This window comes from Bos indicus x Bos taurus, chromosome 24 (assembly GCF_003369695.1).
Source record: "Bos indicus x Bos taurus breed Angus x Brahman F1 hybrid chromosome 24, Bos_hybrid_MaternalHap_v2.0, whole genome shotgun sequence".
NCBI classification, from domain to species: Eukaryota; Metazoa; Chordata; class Mammalia; order Artiodactyla; family Bovidae; genus Bos; species Bos indicus x Bos taurus.
In genome coordinates, this window is record NC_040099.1 from 43,358,647 (window position 1) to 43,380,155 (window position 21,509).

At 39.4% G+C, this 21,509-nt stretch overlaps 1 protein-coding gene across 3 annotated transcripts; it reads left to right on the plus strand.

Annotated features, from left to right (window-relative positions):
* Nucleotides 1-82: 82 nt before the first annotated feature.
* On the plus strand, nucleotides 83-19,963 carry SEH1L (SEH1 like nucleoporin). Of its 3 annotated transcripts, none has more exons than XM_027526097.1 (9): nucleotides 83-341; nucleotides 3,099-3,149; nucleotides 6,092-6,238; nucleotides 8,300-8,511; nucleotides 12,350-12,448; nucleotides 14,311-14,451; nucleotides 15,153-15,310; nucleotides 16,572-16,722; nucleotides 19,295-19,963. In XM_027526097.1, the coding sequence occupies exons 1-9, from the start codon at nucleotides 231-233 to the stop codon at nucleotides 19,491-19,493; spliced, it is 1,269 nt and encodes a 422-aa protein (XP_027381898.1). In that variant the 5' UTR covers nucleotides 83-230; the 3' UTR covers nucleotides 19,494-19,963. The 3 variants fall into 3 exon arrangements, with proteins under 3 accessions (XP_027381898.1, XP_027381899.1, XP_027381900.1); XM_027526098.1 differs by having other exon boundaries at nucleotides 117-341; nucleotides 17,699-19,963; XM_027526099.1 differs by lacking the exon at nucleotides 83-341 and adding an exon at nucleotides 567-867 and having other exon boundaries at nucleotides 19,295-19,899.
* The last annotated feature ends 1,546 nt before the right edge of the window (nucleotides 19,964-21,509 follow it).

Genomic DNA, 21,509 nt, shown 5'->3' on the forward strand with positions numbered 1-21,509 from the left:
GAGCCTTACGGGGTTTGACGGGCAGGGGGCGGGGTCCCGCGGGGTATGACGGGCCGGGGGCGGGGCCCCGCGGGGTACGACGGGCCAGGGGGCGGGGCGAGCGCAGCCCGGGGCGCCCGAGCAGCACGCGGGAAGCACCGCCGTGCGCGCCCCGGCGCCGGGTCCGGGTGGGCTGCGGTCCGCGAGCCGCCGCGCCGCCGTGTCGGAGGCGGGAGGGGCCCGGCGCAGCCATGTTCGTGGCGCGCAGTATCGCGGCGGACCACAAGGATCTCATCCATGATGTGTCTTTCGACTTCCATGGGCGGCGGATGGCCACCTGCTCCAGCGACCAGAGCGTCAAGGTGCGGGCCGAGCCTGGAAGCAAGCGGGACCTTGCGCGGCCCGCTGTCCGAGCGAGGGGCGCGTGGAGAGGGGACTGCTCCGGACTTGAGGCGCCTTGCCGGGCACGAGGCGCGGCGGCCTGGCAGGCGGGCGCCCTCCTCCCCGGTATTGTGGGGTCACTGCCGCCCGGGCCGCCTCTCAGCGGTTGTCTGCGTGCGTGCGTGCGTCACGGCGGCGGGCGCGCTCCCGCTGCGGGGGAAGCAGGGGGAGCCGGTCGGCCAGGCTTGCCCTGGGCTCCAGGCTGGGTCCGGAGCGCCTTTTGGGTAGGGGAGGTCTCGCTCGGCGGTGGTCGGCGGGACTCAGGACCGGGGGTGCTGGCCCTCCGAGCTCCGCGGGCGCCCGTCGGATTGGACGCTCTCCCTCCATGTTCTCACAGCCGGGCCGCGACGGCGCGGCCCTCGCTGACGGGTCTGTGGCGAGGCCCGGGTTTTCTCTCCGCCCTCCGCGGCCACGTGACCGTCGCGATAATTGGCGTCCGTTAACCGAGTAGGTTTCTTTATCCGCTTAGAGCTGTGTTCTAGAGGATTGTCCCGTGTGCGGAGTTTTTGTCTGTCGGAGTGTTGCAGTGAAAAGTCGTCGTTAATGCCGTTTTTTATGTTTTTGGAAGTTTTCCTTAGGCTCATTCCAGTAGAGAAATTAATGAGTATTTTAAAAGCTCTTGAGAGTACTTGGTAGATTGTCTTTTTGAAGATTGTACTGTTTTACAGCTGCCGTTGAAGAGTATCAGTGTGATAGTTGTCGGTGTCGGGCATTATCATTGCGGTTTTTTCTTTAGTGTTTTCGTTATTGCAGGGAACTACAGGTAACAAAATTTACCACCTTAACCGTTTTCATTAAGTATGTATTTTTGCATCGGTCACCGCCATCCTCACTTTGCCCTGTCCGCATTAAGCATGACTCACCGATCCCTGAAGCGTCCAACCCTGGTCCCCGCCCTTGTACTTTCTGTCTCTGAATTTGGCTACTCCCGTGGCCTCATACAAGTGGGATCGTACAGAATTTGTCGTTTTTGTTGACTGGCTGATTTCACTTAACTTAATGTTTTGAAGTTCATACGTGTTGTAGCATTTGTCATAATTTCCTTCCTGAGAAAGGAAGCGTTTAAATAATCTAAAAACTTTTAAAGAGGCTAAGTATATGTATCTGCATATACCACATTTTACATATCACTCATCTGTTGGTGGAGTTTGGTTCCTTCTACATTTTAGTTGTGAACAATGCTGCTGTGAATGTGGGTAAACAAGTATAGCTTTGAGACCCTGCATTCAACTGGGTGCAGACCCAGAAGTGGAATTGCTGAATCACATGGAAATTCTATTTTTATTTGAAAAAATTTTAATAATTTTTATCTATGTGTTGCTGTTCTTGGGCTTTCTCTAGTTTAGGAGAGCTGGGGCTACTCTTCCTTGCGGTGCTGGAGGCTTCTCATTAGCGGCGTTTCTCCTTGTGCAGGATGAGCTCTAGGTCACGCAGGCTTCAGTAGTTGTGGGTCATCAACTCGAGAAAGTGGGCTTGGCGTTGGCAGGCAAATTCTATCCACCGGGGAAGTCCTGTTTGAAGGTTTTTGAGGAGCCACAATACTGTTTTATCATTACATTTTTAAAAATTGATTTATTTGGGGGACATATTACATTTAAAAAAGCTGGTTAAAATGTCATGTTATTGTAATGTCTATTTTTTGTTGGTATGAAGGTTCAGTGTTTTGTCTTTGACTTATATATACAGTTAAGTATCGTTATTTGCAAGTTTTGTATTTGTGAATTTGCTTATTCTATAAAGTTTATTTGTAACCCCCAAAGCAACGCTCATGGTTATTTGTAGACATGACCAGGTGGCAGAAAAATTGGAGTTGTCCAGGTTGTGTTCCCAGCTGAGGTTGGACAGGTGACACTCTGCCTTTCATTCCGGCTTTCATAGTGTAAACAAGCGTCCTTCTGAGTGTTTGGTGCCACATTTTCCACATTTTCATTCTTTTTGTTGGTGAATTTCACTGGCTGAAGTGGTCCTCAAGTGTTGTGCTGCATGTCCCACAGCAAGAAGTCTGTGAGTGCCTTCCCAAAAATGTGTGTGTTAGGGGAGCTTCATTCAGATGTGAGTTACAGTGTTGGTGTGATTTCAGTTCAGTCACTCAGTTGCATCCGACTCTTTGTGACCTCATGGACTGCAGTGCGCCAGACTTCCCTGTCCTTCACCAACTCCTGGGGCTTGCTAAAACTCAGGTCCATTGAGTTGGTGATGCCATCCAACCATCTCGTCCCCTGTCCTCCCCTTCTCCTGCCTTCAGTCTTTTCCCACCATCAGGATCTTTTCAGTGTTCAGTGATAGTGAATCAATAATGTATACAAAATAAGGTGTTTGCAAACATACACAGGTGAAACAAGGTTATTGATAGGTTGGTTGATAAATACATTGTGACCAGAGGCTCCTGTGAATTGCACCTGTTTCCCCTGGGGGGAGTGGTCAATATTGGCCCAGTGACTTTCTAGGGCAGCAGCACCGGAAGTGCCCGACTTGAGTGGCACTCTTATCATCTCCATTAACTATTGGAGCGAAGGTTCCTTGACTGACATGTCCTCAGTCCTCAGTAAATATTTGGTTGAATGAATGAATGTTTACTTACTGATTTTATCTTTTGTGAATTTATGTTTCCCTCCTTTGTCCTCACTGACTCAATTAATTTTAGAAATTCTTGGTATAAAATATCTTTTTTCTTACAGGTCTGGGATAAAAGTGAAAGTGGGGAATGGCATTGCACTGCTAGCTGGAAGGTTAGTATTTATTTTTATGGTGATTTAAAAAAATTGAAACATTTACTGTAGGGTAGCATTAGTGACTTTGTGTTCAGTTTTGAGAATTATAAAATTTATACCTTTTACTTTTTTTCACTATTAAAGTAGCAAATGTGCTTCAGAAAATTTGAAAGTATGAGTTTGAAATTCTGTAGCATTTTAACCTGTTTTTAGCATCTCAGTATGTCTTTCTTTTTCCTTTACATATTTTTTAATAGTTGTGATGTTTTGTATATAGCTTTATTTTTAGCTTTAAAAAATTGCTGTACTCAGGTAGAGTTTTACATATCTTAAGAATTGTCGATTTTAAATGTACAGTTCAATGAGTGTTAGTAAGTTTACACAGTTGGCAGCTCTGCCACAATCTAGTTTTAGAACACTTTTATCATCAACCCTGAAATTTCCCTTGTGGCAGCTTGGGAGTTAATCATCTTTCCCTTCTTATGCCCCAGGTAACCACTGAATGTTTTCTGTTTATAAAGTTTTACTTTCTCTAGACATTTCATATAAATGGAATTCTACAGTATGTAGTTACTTGTTTCTACTTGCTTTCCTTAGCTTGTTTTTGAGGTTCATCCATGTTGTGGTGTGAATCAGTGGTTTGATCCTTTGTAAAGCTGAGTAGTAGTCCATTGTATAGATAAAGCCACATTTTACTTACTCATTGACTATTTGATGGACATTTGTTTGTTTTTAGTTTTTGACGATTATGAATGCTGTTATGAACATGCCATACAAGTCTTTGTGTGGACATTTTTGATTCTTTTACATATCTAGGAGTAGAATTGCTGGACTGTGTAAGGTAAGGGAGTTAGAGAAGGCGAGGTTCAGAAAAAGAACGAGAGCGGCACTTCACAGGAACAGATCACCTTTAATAAGGCAAGAAGGGGCAGCAGTCAGATTAGCAAGCTGCTGCACTTAAGAGAGTAAGTATATATAGGCATTTTGGAGATCGGCCAGAGGCTGGACCAGCTGGGAGCTGGGCCTAATCAACCTTAAATTCCATTTTTTTCCTTTAGGTGAGAGAGTTCTTTGTTTTGCATAGAATGGTGGGGAGGACCTGGAGGGGAGTTTTTAACTCCAGGCTATTTTGAGCCACATAACTTTCCTTCAGACTGTGTATAGTTTTAACTTTTTTGAAAACTGCCAGACCATTTTCCAAAGTGCCTAAACCATTGTATGTTCCCAACAGCAATGTATGAGGGTTCCAGTCTGTCGTTTTGATGATGTTAGTAGCCATCTTGGTGGGTGTACAGTGTGTCTCATTGGATCTCGGTTTGTATGCCTTTAATAACTAACCTGGTGTTGATAGCATTTTCATGTGCGTGTTTGTCACTTATTTACCATCTATGATGAAGTGTCTATGGAAATCTTTTGTCCTCCCCTCCCATTTCTTAAATTGTGGTGAGAGTCAACACAAAGTTCACCATTTCAAGTAAACAAATAAATGTAAATGCATTTATTGCATTCACAATATTGTACAATTGCTTCCTGTATCTAGTTGTAAAACTTATTTTTATCACTTCAAAAGGAGGCTTGTATTTTTGCTTTATAATTAACAGGTTTCATTAGTAACTTAGGTATGTTTTAAAACATAAATACAGCAACAAAACAAATATGACAACAGATATACCCTATTTTGCTTACTAATTGATATTTGTTTGCTTTTTATTGTGATGAATCCTTTGTGCAGTCCTTCTTCTTTAGTTAGATCATGCTTTACCTGGAAGCTAATATTTAGCAGAATCTCACTGCGCTAGTACATCTTTGACTTAATAGCCTATATAAGTAAGAAAAGTGAAATAAAAAGGTTGGACAGAACAGAGGATAAAAATAAGGGTGCAGGGACTTCCCTGGTCGTCCAGTGGTTAAGACTCTGTTTCCACTGCAGGGGGCACAGTTTCAGTCCCTGGTCAGGGAATGAAAATCCCACATGCCAGCAGCCAAAAAAAAGATGCAGAGTTTACCGTTGGATGATGACGTTGTTACCATGTAGAAATTATTTAATTATGAAAGTGTTCTGAGATTGAGTGTACAAAAAGTGTTAGATACAGGGAAGCCTGAAACAGATTTTGTGAGCATCATGGGTGGACTGGTGCTTGTGGTCATATAGTATTTTTATTGGAAAGCACAGACAGTTCTATTGATGTGAAATGCTTTAAGACTTTTCTGCCTTTTTTTTTCTTGGTCAACATAAAGAGTTGAATAATAGTAATTTGATGTTTTTTATATATAAAGATAGTGCTATTGAGCTTTAAATTATTCCCTCACAATATGGAGATTTAGGCTTCTCTGTATTTGTCTTCTCATTGCTTCTTTTCCTAGCCAGACATCAGAATCATTTTAAGCATTTTGTTGCTATGGTTTCTTATACTGTCAGGCTTTTGAAGCATATAATTTTGATTAATCTTACTTATTAGGTGGATGTTCCTTATAGAAGCAATTTGCAAGTGAAAAAAAATAATGGACTGATAGAATCTCTGTTTAAAAGCTTTGTTAGGTTAAACTCTGAACCAGGTTTCTGTTAGTAGCACTGGAAAAGGTCAACTTTATCCAGAAGGGTTTTTTTTTTAAATTCATAAAATGTTAGAAGAACTTGACTCCAGAAGAGCTGTAATCCTAAAGATGAAGTATCTTCTAAGTTAAAAGTTCTAGAATTTATCTTGTTTTATTTTGGCCATGCTGCATGGCATGCAGCGTCTTAGTTTCCCAACCAGAGATTGAACCCGTGCCCCCTGTGGTGGAGTGTGGCATTCTAACCACTGGACCACCAGGAAATTCCCTAGAAGTTAAATTTTTAAATGTTAAATTGAGCAGCTTTTTCCATTTGTTGAGGTAAAAATATCTGTATTCTATTTCTTCAAGTGACATATGTGTGAAAAATGAGTAAACTCCTCTTTTTTCTTTTTTTGATTCCTCAGACACACAGTGGATCTGTGTGGCGTGTGACATGGGCCCATCCTGAGTTTGGACAGGTTTTGGCTTCCTGTTCTTTTGACCGAACAGCTGCTGTCTGGGAAGAAATAGTAGGAGAATCAAATGATAAACTGCGCGGACAGAGCCACTGGGTGAGACATTTATTAGCTGTGGGTGGGCGGATGGAAGCCAGAGCATCGGAAGAGCAGTGATCTTTCTAAGGACACTTTGGGGAAGTGAGACTTTCAGTCCCACCCCTCTGACCTACAGGGTCGGGAGAGGGCTGTGGATTGACTGATCACCATTAGCCAGTGAGTTAGTCATTCATGCCTATGTAATGAGGCCTCCATAAAAACCCTAAAGGATGGGGTTTGGAGGCTCCTGGGCTGGTGGAGATCTGGGGACCTGGCGCTGGCAGGAGCGTGGGGGCTCTGTGCCTGTCCCTGACTGTACCCTTGGGTCTCTTCCATGTGACTGTTCCTGAGTTAGAGCAGGCAGTGAGAAGCACAGGTAACACCCGGGTTTTGGATTGGTACCTGAAGAATGACGGTCTTGTGGGACTGAACTCTGTGCTCCAAAATCTGATGCTATCTACAGGTAGTTAGTGTCAAAACTGAGTTAAATTCTCCTTGGACACCCTTCTGGTGTCAGAATTGTCTGTGGGTGTGAGGATTAGCCCCCAACCCCTCTCCAGAATTGAAATTGTTAGCAGAACCCTTTTACTTCTTTAGGGAAATGTCTAATCAAGTCCTTTGTCCATTTTTTGTTGTTGAGTTGTAGGTCGGAATTCTTTATGTACTTTATTTCCTTAACGGATATGTGATTTCCAAATCTACTTTCTCATTCTGTTAAGTTGCCTCTCCAGTCTCTTCATAGAGTGTGCAAGGGTTATGTGCAAGGATTTCATGAAGTATAGTTTAGTTTTTCTTTTGTTTCCTTGTGTTTCTCGTATCATAAGTCATTGCCAAATCCATTGTCATGGAGACTCTGGCCAGAATTTTCTTTTAAGAGTTTTATAGTTCAGTGCTTATGTTTAGGCCTTTGACTCATAAAGTTAATGTTTGTATGTGACATAAGGCAGGTATCTATCGTAACTCTTTTGCACTTCAGTGTCCAGTTCTCTGAGCACCTTTCATTGAGAAGATTGTCTTTTCCCTATAGAATGGTCTTTGGCATCCTTGTTGAAAATCAAGTGACCGTATTTGGAGAGTGGTGGCAATATGAAGGATTTTTTTCTTCAAACTTAATGATTTGTATTTAGTGTTTCAGCATTTGTGTTATATTAATTATTTATATTATAATCCTGTAATTGCTACCATTCCTGAACCCAACTTATAGGAGTTGGGTCCCAAAACTATAGACAGTAAGCTGTTGATTTCTAAATTTTTGTTGACAGTTTCAGTCAAAAGTCAGCTCATGTAGGAGCCGGGCAGTAGCTGGTTGGTATCTGCCTTGCTGGGGTTCCCTAATTTCCAGAACACCAGCTTCCTACCATTCTCTTGGTCTCTGCTGCATGCCTTCTTTTAAAAGTGGATACTCTTGATCCGAGCAGGGTTAACCAGCACTTAGACTTGACAGGAGAAGTTGTACTCCCTCCTTTTTGCTGTTAAAGGATCTTAAGGCAGTTTGCAGCCTGCTTTGCATGGCAAAACTGCCCGTATGAAAATTCTAACATTTTCTGCTTTTCTCCTATCTGCCTAAGGGCTTCCCAGGGGGTGCTAGTAGTAAAGAACCCACCTGCCAATGCAGGAGACGTAAGAGACTTGGGTTCAGTCCAAAGTTGGGAAGATCCCTTGGAAGAGGACATGGCAAACCCATTCCAGTATTCTTGCCTAGAGAATCCCATGGACAGAGGAGTCTGGTGGGCTACAATTCATAGGATTGCAAAGAGTCAGACACAACTGATGTAGTGCACACACACTGCTTAAGAAGAAAGAATTTATCTAATTTAATAAAGTTAGGCTTCACAAGGTCTTCTTTCTTCTGCATTAAAGGAGCAGCTGATTATAGGTCACTGATTGTGAGCTTATGTTACATGGTGTTTTGACAAGTCCTTTGGAGGAAATCGAGGCCTCCCCAGGTTTTGAGTGTCTTTTCAAGGTTGTACAGTTTTCTGAGGAAGTGGCAATGGATCTCTGTGATTCAGAGCCTGTGTTCTTTCACTCTGACATCCTTTCTTTTTGTGTGTAATTTACATTTTTTTTTTTTTTCAGGTCAAGAGGACAACGCTGGTGGACAGCAGAACGTCCGTTACCGATGTGAAATTTGCTCCTAAGCATATGGGTCTCATGTTAGCAACATGTTCAGCAGATGGGATAGTTAGAATCTACGAGGCTCCAGACGTCATGAATCTCAGCCAATGGTCTCTGCAGCATGAGATATCATGCAAACTCAGCTGTAGTTGTATTTCTTGGAACCCTTCAAGGTAGGTGATAGAAGCCTAGTAATCATTACACTTAGCATCAGATGCTTTATTTTTTTGCATATGCTTTTCTTAAGTGGTCTTGTTTATCTATTTTTAAAAATATATATTATGTAGAGTAATAATTCTCTTTTCTCCACCCTGTCATGTCTCTTATCCCTCTATTTCTACTCCATAGAAGAAGCTAGCCACTGTAAACATTCTGGTGCACTTTCTGAACTTTTCCCATGTATATACAAGTAAATATTTACTGCCTTTGTAAACACACAGATATATATACACAAACACACCCAGGTATATGCTATCCTGTACAAGTGGACCCAAAACACACAGACGTGTATAGGTCTAACATTTTGCTTTTTTGCAGTTTGCTTCTTAAACTTACAAATACATTGTGGGCTTTTAAAAAAAATTCTAGTTTAAAATTCTTTTTGATTACGTCGGATCTTAGTTGCAGCACGAGAGAGCTTTCGTTGCAGTGCAGGGGCTTCTTTCTAGTTGTGACATGTAGGCTCCAGAGGACAGGGGCTCTGTAGTTGAGGTGTGTGGGCTCAGTACTTGTGGTGCCCAGGCTTAGTTGCCACGTGGCTTGTGAGATCTTTGTTTCCCGACTGGGGATCAAACCCACGTCACCTGCGTTTGACGGTAGATTCTTAACCACTTGACCAGCAAGGAGGTCCCCCCATCGTGTGTGTTTTCCTTTGTCTTAGTGCATCTAGTCCTATCTTACTCCTTTCCTTGCTGCACAGAGTGTGATTCTAAGACTGTCACTATTTTAAGTGGTTTCCTTGTGTCTCTGGTTCTTGCCATGTTATCTTTAAACAATTTATACTCTGTCTGTGAAAGATGACTTTAGCACATTAAGAAAGCTTTCTATTTGTGAAGATGTGACAAGATATTTTATTTGTTGTTCTTCAGTTGTATGTAATTGTCATAATTCAAATACTTCTCCACTTAGTGATTTATCAATTTTCAGACTGTATGTTGACTCACCTCTCTTTTAAAAAAGAGGAAATTAGCTCTTTTTTGCCTCTGTCACACACTCACTCTCTCATTTCCTAATGTTTTGTTACACTGCTTGTATAGTGACAAGATTTATAGTATTTGTCTTTATGTTTTGTAAACATTTAGTACACGTAAAAGTACTTTTATCTTTTTTCACACAATTTTAGCAGATACGTTGTTCCAACAACATCATTTTTGGTAAGACGGTCCCAGTCATATATTGTCAGTTTTATTTTTTACTTTTATCTTTTGATTATAAGTTGATTCAAAATACTAAGTAGCAACTGAATTTGTAAGACTAGATAGTATTCATTCTAGACACAGATTAATCTGTTTTCATGGCTGTAGTTCACAGAATAATGTGAGATTGACTTTGACAGGTGCTCTTTTCTTGTTATTGATTCCTTTACTTCGAGTTATATTTAGGTGTCACAGTTCTAATATCATGAGTTGTCTTTGGATTTTTTGTTTTCCTTTGGTCACGCAGCTCTTAAAGTAACTTTTTTTTTTCCTCCATAGGGGTTGATGGCAAACTATAAACTCTAGAACACCTAAAAATGTCTTAGTTTTACTCCATGCTTAATTGTAGTTTGTCTAGCTCTAGAACTTTGGTTAAGTTCAAAATGTAAGAATTTCAGAGATTTTAAAGGATTCTTGAATCTTTTAAATTTTAGTTGGTGGGAAGTGTGTGGTCAGTCTGATACTGGATCTTTTGTAGGGAGCCTATTCTTTCTGGAAAGTTTTAGGATTTTATCTTACTACTACTTTGAGAAGCAAGTATATTCTGTGAGTTTGTGGTTTGTCCATTTTGACAATATAATGACTTCTGATTGCAGAAAGTTCTGAATTTTAATATGGCCACATTTAAGTCTTTTATGTTGTTGTGCTTTTATTTTTTTTTGAGAAATTCTTTTCCACCTTGATGTTATCAAGTGTAATCTGAAAGGTTTTTGGGTTTGCCTTCCCTTCTGGCTCAGCTGGTAAAGAATCTGCCTTGCAATGCAGGAGACCTGGGTTCGAGCCCTGGGTTGGAAATATCCCCTGGAGAAGGGAAAGGCTACCCACTCCAGTATTCTGGCCTGGAGAATTCCATGAACTGTATAGTCCATGAGGGTCGCAAAGAGTCGGACACAACTGAGCCACTTATACTTTCACTCTTAAATCATTAAACCTCCTGGAATTGCTTTGTATGGTTTAAGATAATGGATTTCTAAAATTTAACCAGGATGTTTCCAGGTATTTTTTCTTTATTAGAAAAGATTTCAAATATAGTAATAATACAATAGACTCTTATATATCCATCACCCTGCTACAATAATACAGAGCCACTCTTGTTTTTGTTCATGAGTGCCCCATGACTCATTACAATTGGTTGGTTGGTTGATTGATTTGCTGTTTGTTTATTGATTAGAGGTTGTAGCTTCTAGAATTTCCTCTTTAGTGGTAGTGGTTGAGCTCTTTTTCCCTTAGCTTTTTTTTTGCTGTCTTATGTCCTTCTGCTTCCTGGAATTCCTCCAGATTTCTTGATTTCTGATGGCATATTCTGATTTCTGCACTCTTACGGTGTATTCTTTCATCTTTTCATGGAGGTATAGAAAGGAGTTGCAGATGATCAGTCTCCTGTATTCAGAGAATTGGATGGTTTTGCTCACTGTTTAGTTATGAGCCATGTTTGGAAGATGGTTTAAGTGTGATCTTTTTTTTTCTAAATATACAAATGAGATAATCCTCAATTCAGGTTGTTATCTGGATGTTTTAGAATTTGTTTTTTAGAATATTTAACAAATGATTTATATTTTCAGTGATTTTAGAATATATTATTGTAAATGTACTTGTCCTTGCTCAGATATTTAACATTGTGAAAGAATAATCTGTGGAACACTGAAAGAAGAAAATCTTGTGAGAAACTACTGTAATTTACACCCCTTCAAATAGCCAAGAATTATAGTATATAACTTGTAATTTTATTTTGTCACTATAGCACTTTACAGTTTACTTGGTATTTTCCTTATATTAGGTGATTTGATCTGGTTATCAGAAGCTTTAGTAATAAAGACCTAAATTTTTTTTTTAATTACATTTTGTTTTCAGCTTTATGAGACTGGCAGATCACAACGTCAAGACTAAACAATCTTTAAACATCAAGGTTAAATAGTACCTCTATGTCACTTTCATAGAGGTATTACTTAATCTGAATGTGGGAGGCAAGGGAAATCAATATCTAAGTAATTAGACATAGAAATGGAAAAAAAAAATTAACCTAGAGTTCACCTCAGAGTTCATTCTCTTATTGCTTATCTTTTGCCTTTTAAAAATGTAGTTGGCTACAAATGAGTGTGGAGACTTAAAGAATGATAGGCATGCCTTCCTAGGGATGGTCTTTTCTGCTTTCCTCCTCCATTGGGATGGGATTCTTTTTGTGCAAAGCATGTAAAAAATTTTTTTGCCATGAATTTGGTCACCATAAAGTTACTTTTCATGTAATAGTTAATGACCAGATATTTTTAGGAAGAAAAATTCTAAGATCTCTTAAGTGTTTTTGTTTTTTTTTTTTTTTAATCAATTGAATGCTTGAAGCCTTTTCTTTGGGGAAAAGGACTACTTTCTATCTCAGCCATAAGAAAATGTGGTAGAAATATGGTGAAAGGCTGGTGTCCTTGGTCCCCAGATGAGACCTCTGGGGTACCCTTCCTGGGAGTGCAGCACTGGGCATAGCAGGGGTCTAGTCCACAGCTGACCAGTGGGTTGCACAGCTGCTGGATGAGTTTTTAATTCTCTGAACTATATGTGTGTTGATGTTATAATTGAGAAAACACATTTTTTTATTCCTTTCCAGCTCTCGTGCTCATGCTCCCATGATTGCTGTAGGAAGTGATGACAGTAGTCCAAATGCAATGGCCAAGGTTCAGATTTTCGAATATAATGAAAACACCAGGTCAGTACTACTTTGGTTTAGTTATTGTTATGAATTGCATTTAATTTTTAAAAATGTTATTTCTTTATTCATTAATTCAGTTATGCATTATTTGTCATATTTACTGATTTCCTATGATATACGAAGTTCTCTGTTCTGGTAATAACTAAATTGAGTGATGTAGCTGCTGCTGCTGCTGCTAAGTCACTTCAGTCGTGTCCGAATCTGTGCGACCCCATAGATGGCAGCCCACCAGGCTCCTCTGTCCCTGGGATTCTCCAGGCAAAAATACTGGAGTGGGTTGCCATTTCTTTCTCCAAGGCAGGAAAATGAAAAGTGAAAGTGAAGTCGCTCAATCGTGTCCTACTCTTAGCGACCCCATGGACCGTAGCCTACCAGGCTCCTCCGCCCATGGGATTTTCCAGGCCAGAGTACTGGAGTGGGGTGCCATTTCCCTTTTCCAGAGTGATGTAGAGGAAAAGGTAAACTTGGTCTCCCAGTATGTACCATCATGCATGGAAAACAAAAAAATGCAAAATGGTGATGAATTTTATAAACTGGAAGATTGATTCAAGAAAGATGGTAGAATGAGTAGAAGTTGGCCAGACAGAGACAGTGCAACTTTCTAGGTGGAGAGAGTGAGCCAGTGTAATCTCACTGTGGTTGGAACATAATGGGTCAAAGGGAGACCATATGGTGGGAAACCCGCAGGGCTTATGTCTTCAAGACCTCCTGCTTAGTGTCCAGTCTTTATCTTAAGGGTATTCTGAAGCTGTTAAAAGACTTCCGAATTGAAGGGTAACAGGATCAGATGGTCGTTTAACTCTTCCTGAAATGTGGAAATAGACTTTGGTATAGCTTCCCTTTTTTCAGAGATTTTTTTTTCCTTAATTTTATTTATTTATTTATTGCTTTTGGTTGTGCTGGGTCTTTGTTGCTGCTCAAGCTTTTCTCTAGTTGCAACAAGTGGGGGGTACTGTCTAGTTGCAGTGAGTGGACTTCTCATTGCAGTAGCTTTTCTCTTTTTGCAGAGTCCCGAGCTGTAGGGTAAGCAGGCTTCTGTAGTTGCGGCTCTCAGGCTCTAGAGCACAGGCTCAGTAGTTGTGATGCATGGGCCTCAGTTGTTCCGTGGCATGTGAGACTTTTCCTGGATCAGAGGTTCAACCCCTGTATCCTGCATTGGCATGCGGATTTTTTAAGACTTAGCCACCAGGGTAGCTCTGGTATAGTTTTCTTTATCATCACTTAAAAAAATTCAGTTCTTCCTGTTATTGGCTCAACTTTTTTCTTTACACTCAAATCTTAGGAAATTCAGGTATCCTTTATCTTAAAAAAGACATTAATAGCTAACAAAGCAAGATCTCATTCTAATTTTTCGTAAACTCTGTTTGAAGCTAAACTTAAGAAAATTGAAGGAAGAAACCTGGGAGGTTATATTACTTTCCTAGGGCTCCCGAAACAAATTACTACAAATTGGTGGCTTAAATCAGAAGTTTATTCTCATACTTCTGGAGGCTGGAAATCTGAGATCAAGGTATTGTCAAGGCTTGCTGCCTTCATACTCTTTCCTTGTCTCTTCCAGCTTTTGGAGGCTCCAGGAGTTCCTTGGCTGAGCAGCATAACTATAGTCTCTGCCTGGTCTTAACATGGCTTCTCCTCTAATGTCTGTTCTCTGTCACCCTGAGATCCTTAATCATATCTGCAAACGCCCCTTTCCTTAGGTCACAGTCTCAGTTCCTGGAGGTTGGTGCTGTGACGTACTGCATACAGCAGAGGTGAATACTACTACATATGAGCAAGATGGAATAATGGAGATACCTAGACATGTGGCTTTTAAAAATTTTCATTTATGATAATTTTAAGGTGAATTGTTTTTTCATTAGGAAATATGCAAAAGCTGAAACTCTCCTGACTGTCACAGACCCTGTCCATGATATCGCTTTTGCTCCAAACTTGGGACGATCTTTCCACATTCTTGCCATAGCAACCAAAGACGTGAGAATTTTTACATTAAAGCCTGTGAGGTGAGTTTTTGAAACAACTACTTTGAAAATTCTCTTACCTTTTGCTTATATGCATTTGTGGAGGAAAGTGTAGACGCAAGAATGATCTGAATAATAGATTAATGAACATTTTATCTATAAATATATGACTTTAGGGAATGGGGAATTGAGTAAAGAGAGAGATATGTTTTCTTAGTTGTGTTTTATTTAGGCAGATACTAAAAATGAATTAGATCCTCTGAATATAATTGGACGCTATACATGTTTGAAGGAATGAGAGGTGGCAGTCTACTTAGGGAAAATTAGCGCTGAGACATTCTTGTGAATAACCTATTTAGCTTTAATTTTGGAATTCTGAACCTCAGTTTTTTTTCTTTTTTTCCCTTCTTTCTTCCCTTTTCTTATTCTTCCTACTACTTTTCTTTTTAAAAAGTAATCATTTTCATCTCTCTTATTCTTCAGCATTTTGTGGGGAATAAAATCCTCTTTAGTCGCTGAGTATCTTTTATGCGGTAGGATCATGCCAGGTACTGGGGAGTCAAATGAAAGTGACTTGGCCCAGCTCTCAGTAAGCTGTTACAGAGGTCGGGGGTGGATATGGATATGACCTTCTGGTGGCATGTATGTGAGACCATTGTTATTATTTAGAACAATGAGAGTGTATGAGTGTATGTGTGTGTCCATACTCAGAATTCCTTAGGAATTTTTTTTTTTATTAACAGGAAAGAACTTACTTCCTCTGGTGGGCCAACAAAATTTGAAATCCATATCGTGGCTCAGTTTGATAATCATAATTCTCAGGTCTGGCGAGTGAGTTGGAATATAACAGGAACAGTGCTGGCATCTTCAGGAGACGATGGCTGTGTGAGGTTGTGGAAAGGTAATAGTTCAGTGGAAGAATTGTTGCTGTATGTTGATACTTTAGAATTTTCCCTTAGAAATGTAAACTCTGAAATATTTTGAAAAAAATGTCTATGGTTACTTTTAAATTAATGTCTCATATTGTTTTGAATCTCTATCATTTTACCTAGTTCATAGCAGTGATTGACTAATTAAATTACATTTCCATGTGGAATAAAGTAGAACTAATTGTGACAGAATATACATTACCTCCAAAGATACCATTTGCTATGGGCATAACTTGTATGAGTTCTCTACAGACTCAGGATACAGTCACCTCTTGATTGAACAACTGCTTTAGCCAATTAGCACTTCGAAGAAAATTTAGGGTCTTCCTCACTTCTCTACAGCTCCCAAAAGTTAGAGAATCTTGAGGCCACTGATTGTAAAAGTTTTACAAATGCCAAGCAGAGAGAAGGCGCTGTGGACATTTGACACTGTGGGTGTTGTGGTCTGCTCTTCTCCATGGATGTTTATCCACTGGGCAAGGGTGCCATAGTCTGTGCACCACTCTAGTTGGCAGCATCCCTTTCTGAGGATGTGATTACAGCCCAGTTCCCTTCCCCTGAGAAGTGGCCGTTCCCAAAATGCAGTTTGACTGAGTCTCCCGGGGTCAGCTTTTGGCTGTGGTAGAACCAGCCAGGCCTCAGGGTCTCTGTTGCCCTGTCTACCTCTGGACTTTAGTCAGGACAGCCCCACTCCACCCAGCAGGCTCCCTACTTGGATTTCCTGGGCTCGGTGTCTTTAGTGACCAGTTTTACATCCAAACCATTTGGCCAAGCTGGATAAGCCACTCAGACCCCAGAGGTTCTGTTACCTACATCCATGGGGACATTAGATACTCGCGTGACTTACACCTGCTTAACTGAGAATGTGACTTTGTTACCCACACATCATACCTGGAATTCATTGTAATGAAGACAGAATTTATTTTGGTGATAATGTAGTAGCTTACATCTGTCAATATGTATCTTGTAAGGAAAGGAGTGGTGAAAGTTTTGTTTTTTAAATTAGTAATTCTTTAAAAAACTTCAAAAAATAATTGTTAAAATTGAGATATTTTATTAAATATCTAATATTTAATGTTTCATTAAATATTTAATGTTTCATTTAAAAAATGTCTTTGCCATTAATCCTAAGAGATGCATAGCCCATAGGTCTCTCTTATTTCTTTAATTGTAGATTTGTGCACTGAAACATAGTTGTTAGTCATGTTGATGTGTTGACCACTTTCCTTCCAGCTAACTATATGGACAACTGGAAGTGTACTGGCATTCTGAAAGGTAATGGGAGCCCTGTCAATGGGAGTTCTCAGCAGGGAAACTCAAATCCGTCCGTAGGTTCAAATATCCCAAGTCTTCAGAATTCACTAAATGGATCTTCTGCTGGCAGGTAGGCTGTTTTGTGAGAAAACTAGCAATTATCTTCTTTTTAAATCATTCAGGTAGCTGTACTGAAGGTGTGTTATTTTGTGGGTTTTTAGATTGAATCAAGAAATTCGCACATAATTGTGACACTAGAAGAGAAAGCACTTTAGTATCTCTGTGTTTGGTTTATTACTTGGTCATAATATTTACAGGTAGGTTATGATATTGTGATCCTTAGTGGTCTACCAGGGACATCTGTAACTGGGAAGTAGCGAGATGAAGAGGAAGTGTGGGACAGCGCTGGGGCTTGTAATCCAGAGGAGTCAGTGTCATTAGTGCTGGGAGGGTAGCCTTTGAGTCAGGTTAAACTAAAATTGTATATAAAACACATGAACTAAGGCTTTGTAGAAGAGTGAGTTAAGTGTTTTTTTGTGTGTGTGTTTAAAACTTTCATGTAGATTGTAAGAGGAAATGGTAAATTGAATTGATTTTTAGAATTTTTAGTACATTTTAGCTTCGCAAAGCATGTTTGATGTCATTAGAGTCATCCTTTGTTTTCATATTCAAATTTCAAATATGAATTTGTAAGGTAAAATTATTTTAACATGTCTTTGTGAATAATTTGGAATATTATTAAGGAAAATTTAAAGCACAGCCTTAACAAACTATACTGTAATGGTTCTTTTGTCAATTTAAGAGAATTGTATTTTAAATTTCCTATTTTTATATTATTATATTTTTATAAAGAAGTCCTGCTTTTTGATTTTTAAGTATTTGTATAAAAACAACTTCAGGTACCAAAGATTATTTCATGAAGCAGAAGATACTAGTGTTAATTCTTTTTTTAAAAAAAAATCTAGTGTTTGGTTGCTGCCTGTACTGCATATTTTTTTTGTAAAGAGCTTTGAAGTTTTGATCTGTGTTCTTATTGTGCCAATAACCATGTGTGTTAGATCTGTGATGCATTTTCCCTTCTCCATTTGTATTATGTCCTTTAACAGAAAGCACAGCTGAGTACCAGCTAACTGGAGTAACTTTGCTGTTTTGCTGCTTGTTGCATGCACACAGGAATGGAAAGCGAGCTCCTTTTCCCCTTCCCCAGCGCCGTTTGACCTCTCCCAAGATACACCAGCAGCCTGCTTACTACTAAACGCAATCCAAAAGGCCTTTAAAAATACAGTGTATATCATTTTTTTTGTACTAGCCAGTTTATTGACACTTATTTAAAATTTTTGAAATATAAATGGAGAGGCTTTTTGTTGAGACACTGTCACCAAAACAATTTTTTGAAATGTTTCTGAAACTCACGGGTTTTAACATTTAAGATTGTTACCATCCTCAGTAGTTGGGAGGAGGGAAAATATCACTATTCCATCTGGAGAATGTATATAGACTTCTGTCTTTTATTTTCTAAAACAGTAGGCTAAAATGAATTTTTATAATTTCAATTTGAGGATTGAGTAAGTATTTTTCATAAAGATTGTTTTGAGTGCTAATTTGTTTACTTTTTGTAGAATTGGTTTATACATGATACTATTCAGTATAACTCTGTTATTTCTTTGAAATGTTTAAAGTATTATTAGTGAAAGAGTGAGAGAAATAGTAGTGACAGTAACTTGACTGTACAGTTTGTAGCCAGACAACATTTGGTATTGCTTCATTTATATTTTGGTAGTAAAATGAAAACATTGTTGTAAGTTTTCAGTTTATATTCACTAAAGAGGTAAATATTTCTAATATGTGCTTGTATATTTTTATGGTGTGATTTCATGGCTTAAGGTTTCCTTCAAGTCAAAATTTGGAAATATATTATATGAAGCAGATAAAGCTTTGCTGAAATTGTGCATGCATGTTAAACCTCCAGGTTCCATGTCCCAGGATTTTCTTAATTTTGTTGGCTGCTTCATTTAGTTCATATCCTCTGATGACAGAGCTATAAATCTTTTTTTGAGAAAATGCTAAAGTATTACGGGTAAGTTATAGTAGGCTAACAGTAGAACATATTTTTGAGCCCTTTTATTTATCAACATTTTGTACTAATCAAAGGTTTTTGCAGAAAAACAACTAAGTGTGTTCAAAGACTGTGTTTCTTGGAAAGTATGTTGCAGTAGCTGGGCATACCATGTGAACGTCTCCCTGAATTGGTCCTGAGAGTCATGTGTGCACTAAAACTGCTGTTGCTACAGGGGAAGCCTTGCTTAAAGAAAAGCTTATGTGATATGTAAATTTCAGGATAGCATCAGTTTGTTTCTGAGAGATTAGAAAATGTTTTAAATTATATAATTAATGTCTTCTTTTGTAACATTCATACTGAAGATTTTTTTTGAACATTTTAAGTTAAACAGATTCTATTTCTTTTTTCAAGTTTCTATACTTGGCTTAAGCAAGCCTGATTTGAGTAAGGGTCTTGATTTTGCTGTTATGTTCTGTTAGTTTTGGCATGAATATACTAAAGCTTTTTTTTTTCTAGCATGTGTTTTCCCCTCTTTGGTTCTCTTTGTATTTACTACTTTTCTCTTTTTCTTCTGTTTTTTTTTTTTTTCTCTCTGTTGTTTTTGTTTTGTTTTGGTGTTTTGTTCCTGTCTTCATTGTTTCAGGTATTTCTTTCCCCCTCTGGATTCCCCACGGGCTGGATCGAGATGGTCCAGTTATGCCCAGCTCCTTCCTCCTCCTCCTCCTCCTCCTCTGGTAGAGCACTCTTGCGATGCTGACACTGCCAGTCTCCAGTATCCTCACCCTCGCAGACGATCTCTCTCTCGGCCTCTTAATCCCTTACCTGAGAATGAAGGGGTTTAAAAAACACTGATATAACACTTAAAGGCCTTATTCAAGTGCTTGTAAATGCTTTCATTCCTGGCTTTTTGTTTTTCTTTCAGAAGATGTTTCTAATTTAGGGCGTGTCTTGCATGTATTACAACCAAAACATGGTGTTTGGAACCTAAATGTGTTTGTGCTTTTGCATCAAAGGAATATTTGTTTCATTGGTTGATAACCTTTGATGAAATAATGAGACGTGTACACACAACATTAACTGTGAGTTACACACAAATGGTTGACTTCAAAGTGCCTGTTCTGTACATTTTATTTTGAACTGTTATGGTGTTAAGTTTCTTATGGTTTGTCATACTGGTTAATGTGAAAGCATATCATAAAGTTCATCTTGCCTTTGAGACATATTAAAAACTGTTTTTGATTTTTTAGGCTAATGTTGCAACTGACTAGTTTGTAAAATAAATCATTCCTGTGTATAAAGCAGCAAAACATAATAAGACTGGTCTTTTTTTTCTTTTAAAGAAAACTGCCTTTCACTACTTGGAATTACTGTTTAAAGCTTTTGTAATTATTCTCCAAGTAGATTATTTAATAAAATATATTTTTAAATATATGAATCTGTTGCCTTATAAAAATAGAATGTATTGTATTTGATGGTTTGTAAAGCTTATATCTCCTAAAATATCACATTGCTAAAAAAAATCCCAACAATCAGAAACTGAGGGATGATCATGGCATTAATTTAGAAGGTAGAAAGTTAGTATGTAAACTAACATCTAGATCCAACAGATGTCTACTTAGACTATTTGAACAGCATTTCATGTGCCTGTCAGCTAATCACACATTGATGGTAGAGCTGTTATAAATGTATAACTTAAAATCTAATTTTCTAAGACACTTTCCTATCAATAGACACTCTCCTCTTAAACCCCAAGAGCTTTTTCACATGCAAGGATAAATAAGGTCCATTATGCTTTAATTTAAGGTGAAGTCTTCCTTCTGTTAAAGGACTTACTTTAGACTAATCGACTTACTTAGTTCAAAGCAAGAGGTCTCACTTTAAGTCTGGATCTAACTCAGAATTAAGAATTCAAGTTAGATTTCAATCATTATAGAGGTATCTGGGGTGAAACATTAAAAGTGTTAGTTGCTCAGTCGTGTCCAACTCTTTGTGACCCATGGACTGGGCCTCCCAGGCTCCTCTCTCCAAGTGATTCTCTAGGCATGAATGCTGGAGTGGGTTGCCATTCCCTTCTCCAGGGGCTCTTCCTGACCCTGGGATTGAACCCAGGTTTCCTGCATTGAAGGTGGATTCTTTACCATCTGAGCCACCAGGGAAGCAGTCTGGGGTAATTTAGTGAATATCGGGCATCTTCTGTGTGCAAGACACTGTGCCAACACTTTGGGATATGTAAAAAAAGAGGTAGTCTGTACACATTCATTCTAGTGGGAGAAGGCATTTACATAATTTACAAACTAATAAAGATTTAGCTTCACAGTGAAGGTTGAATGGTACAGGAGGCATTAAAGAAAGGGATTTATGTGAGTCAGCAGGATTTGGAAGGGATGTGGGATTTTGACAGGTTGGAATACTTAAAGTGGAGGAGGGTGGAGTCCAGGGTGATGGCCCAAATAGAAGAGGCAAGAGGATTAAGTGTTAATCCACTGAAAGAATAAGGTGCATTTGGGGAGCTAGTGGGAGATGAATCTGCACACATACCTTGTGTTCACACTCTAGAAGGTGCTGGATCTTGGTGTTGAGGTGCAGTTGGTAAAGGGGGTGTGAGACATCCACCTTAACTGAATCCCTGCCGTGGGGCTGCTTCAAGCTCTACCTGGAATTACAGCTTTGAAATTCAATGGGGGGTCTACTCTTCCCTTTCAGCTGGTCAGATAACAGCTAATGTTGCCTGAGTGCTTTCCATGTGCCAGTGCTCTTCTGGGTGCACGTTAAGTGACTTGATCCTCACAGCAGTCCTCTGAGGCAAGTGCGCTGATGATCCCCATTTTACAGATGAGGCCACATGCAGGCTGCACAGC

Bases quoted from the DNA above. Each gene is read 5' to 3' on its own strand.
- SEH1L (XM_027526097.1), top strand. From the start codon at position 231: ATGTTCGTGGCGCGCAGTATCGCGGCGGACCACAAGGATCTCATCCAT. The intron at 342-3,098 runs GTGCGGGCCGAG...TTTTTCTTACAG, and splicing joins CCAGCGACCAGAGCGTCAAG to GTCTGGGATAAAAGTGAAAG. The intron at 12,449-14,310 runs GTCAGTACTACT...TTTTTTCATTAG, and splicing joins GAATATAATGAAAACACCAG to GAAATATGCAAAAGCTGAAA.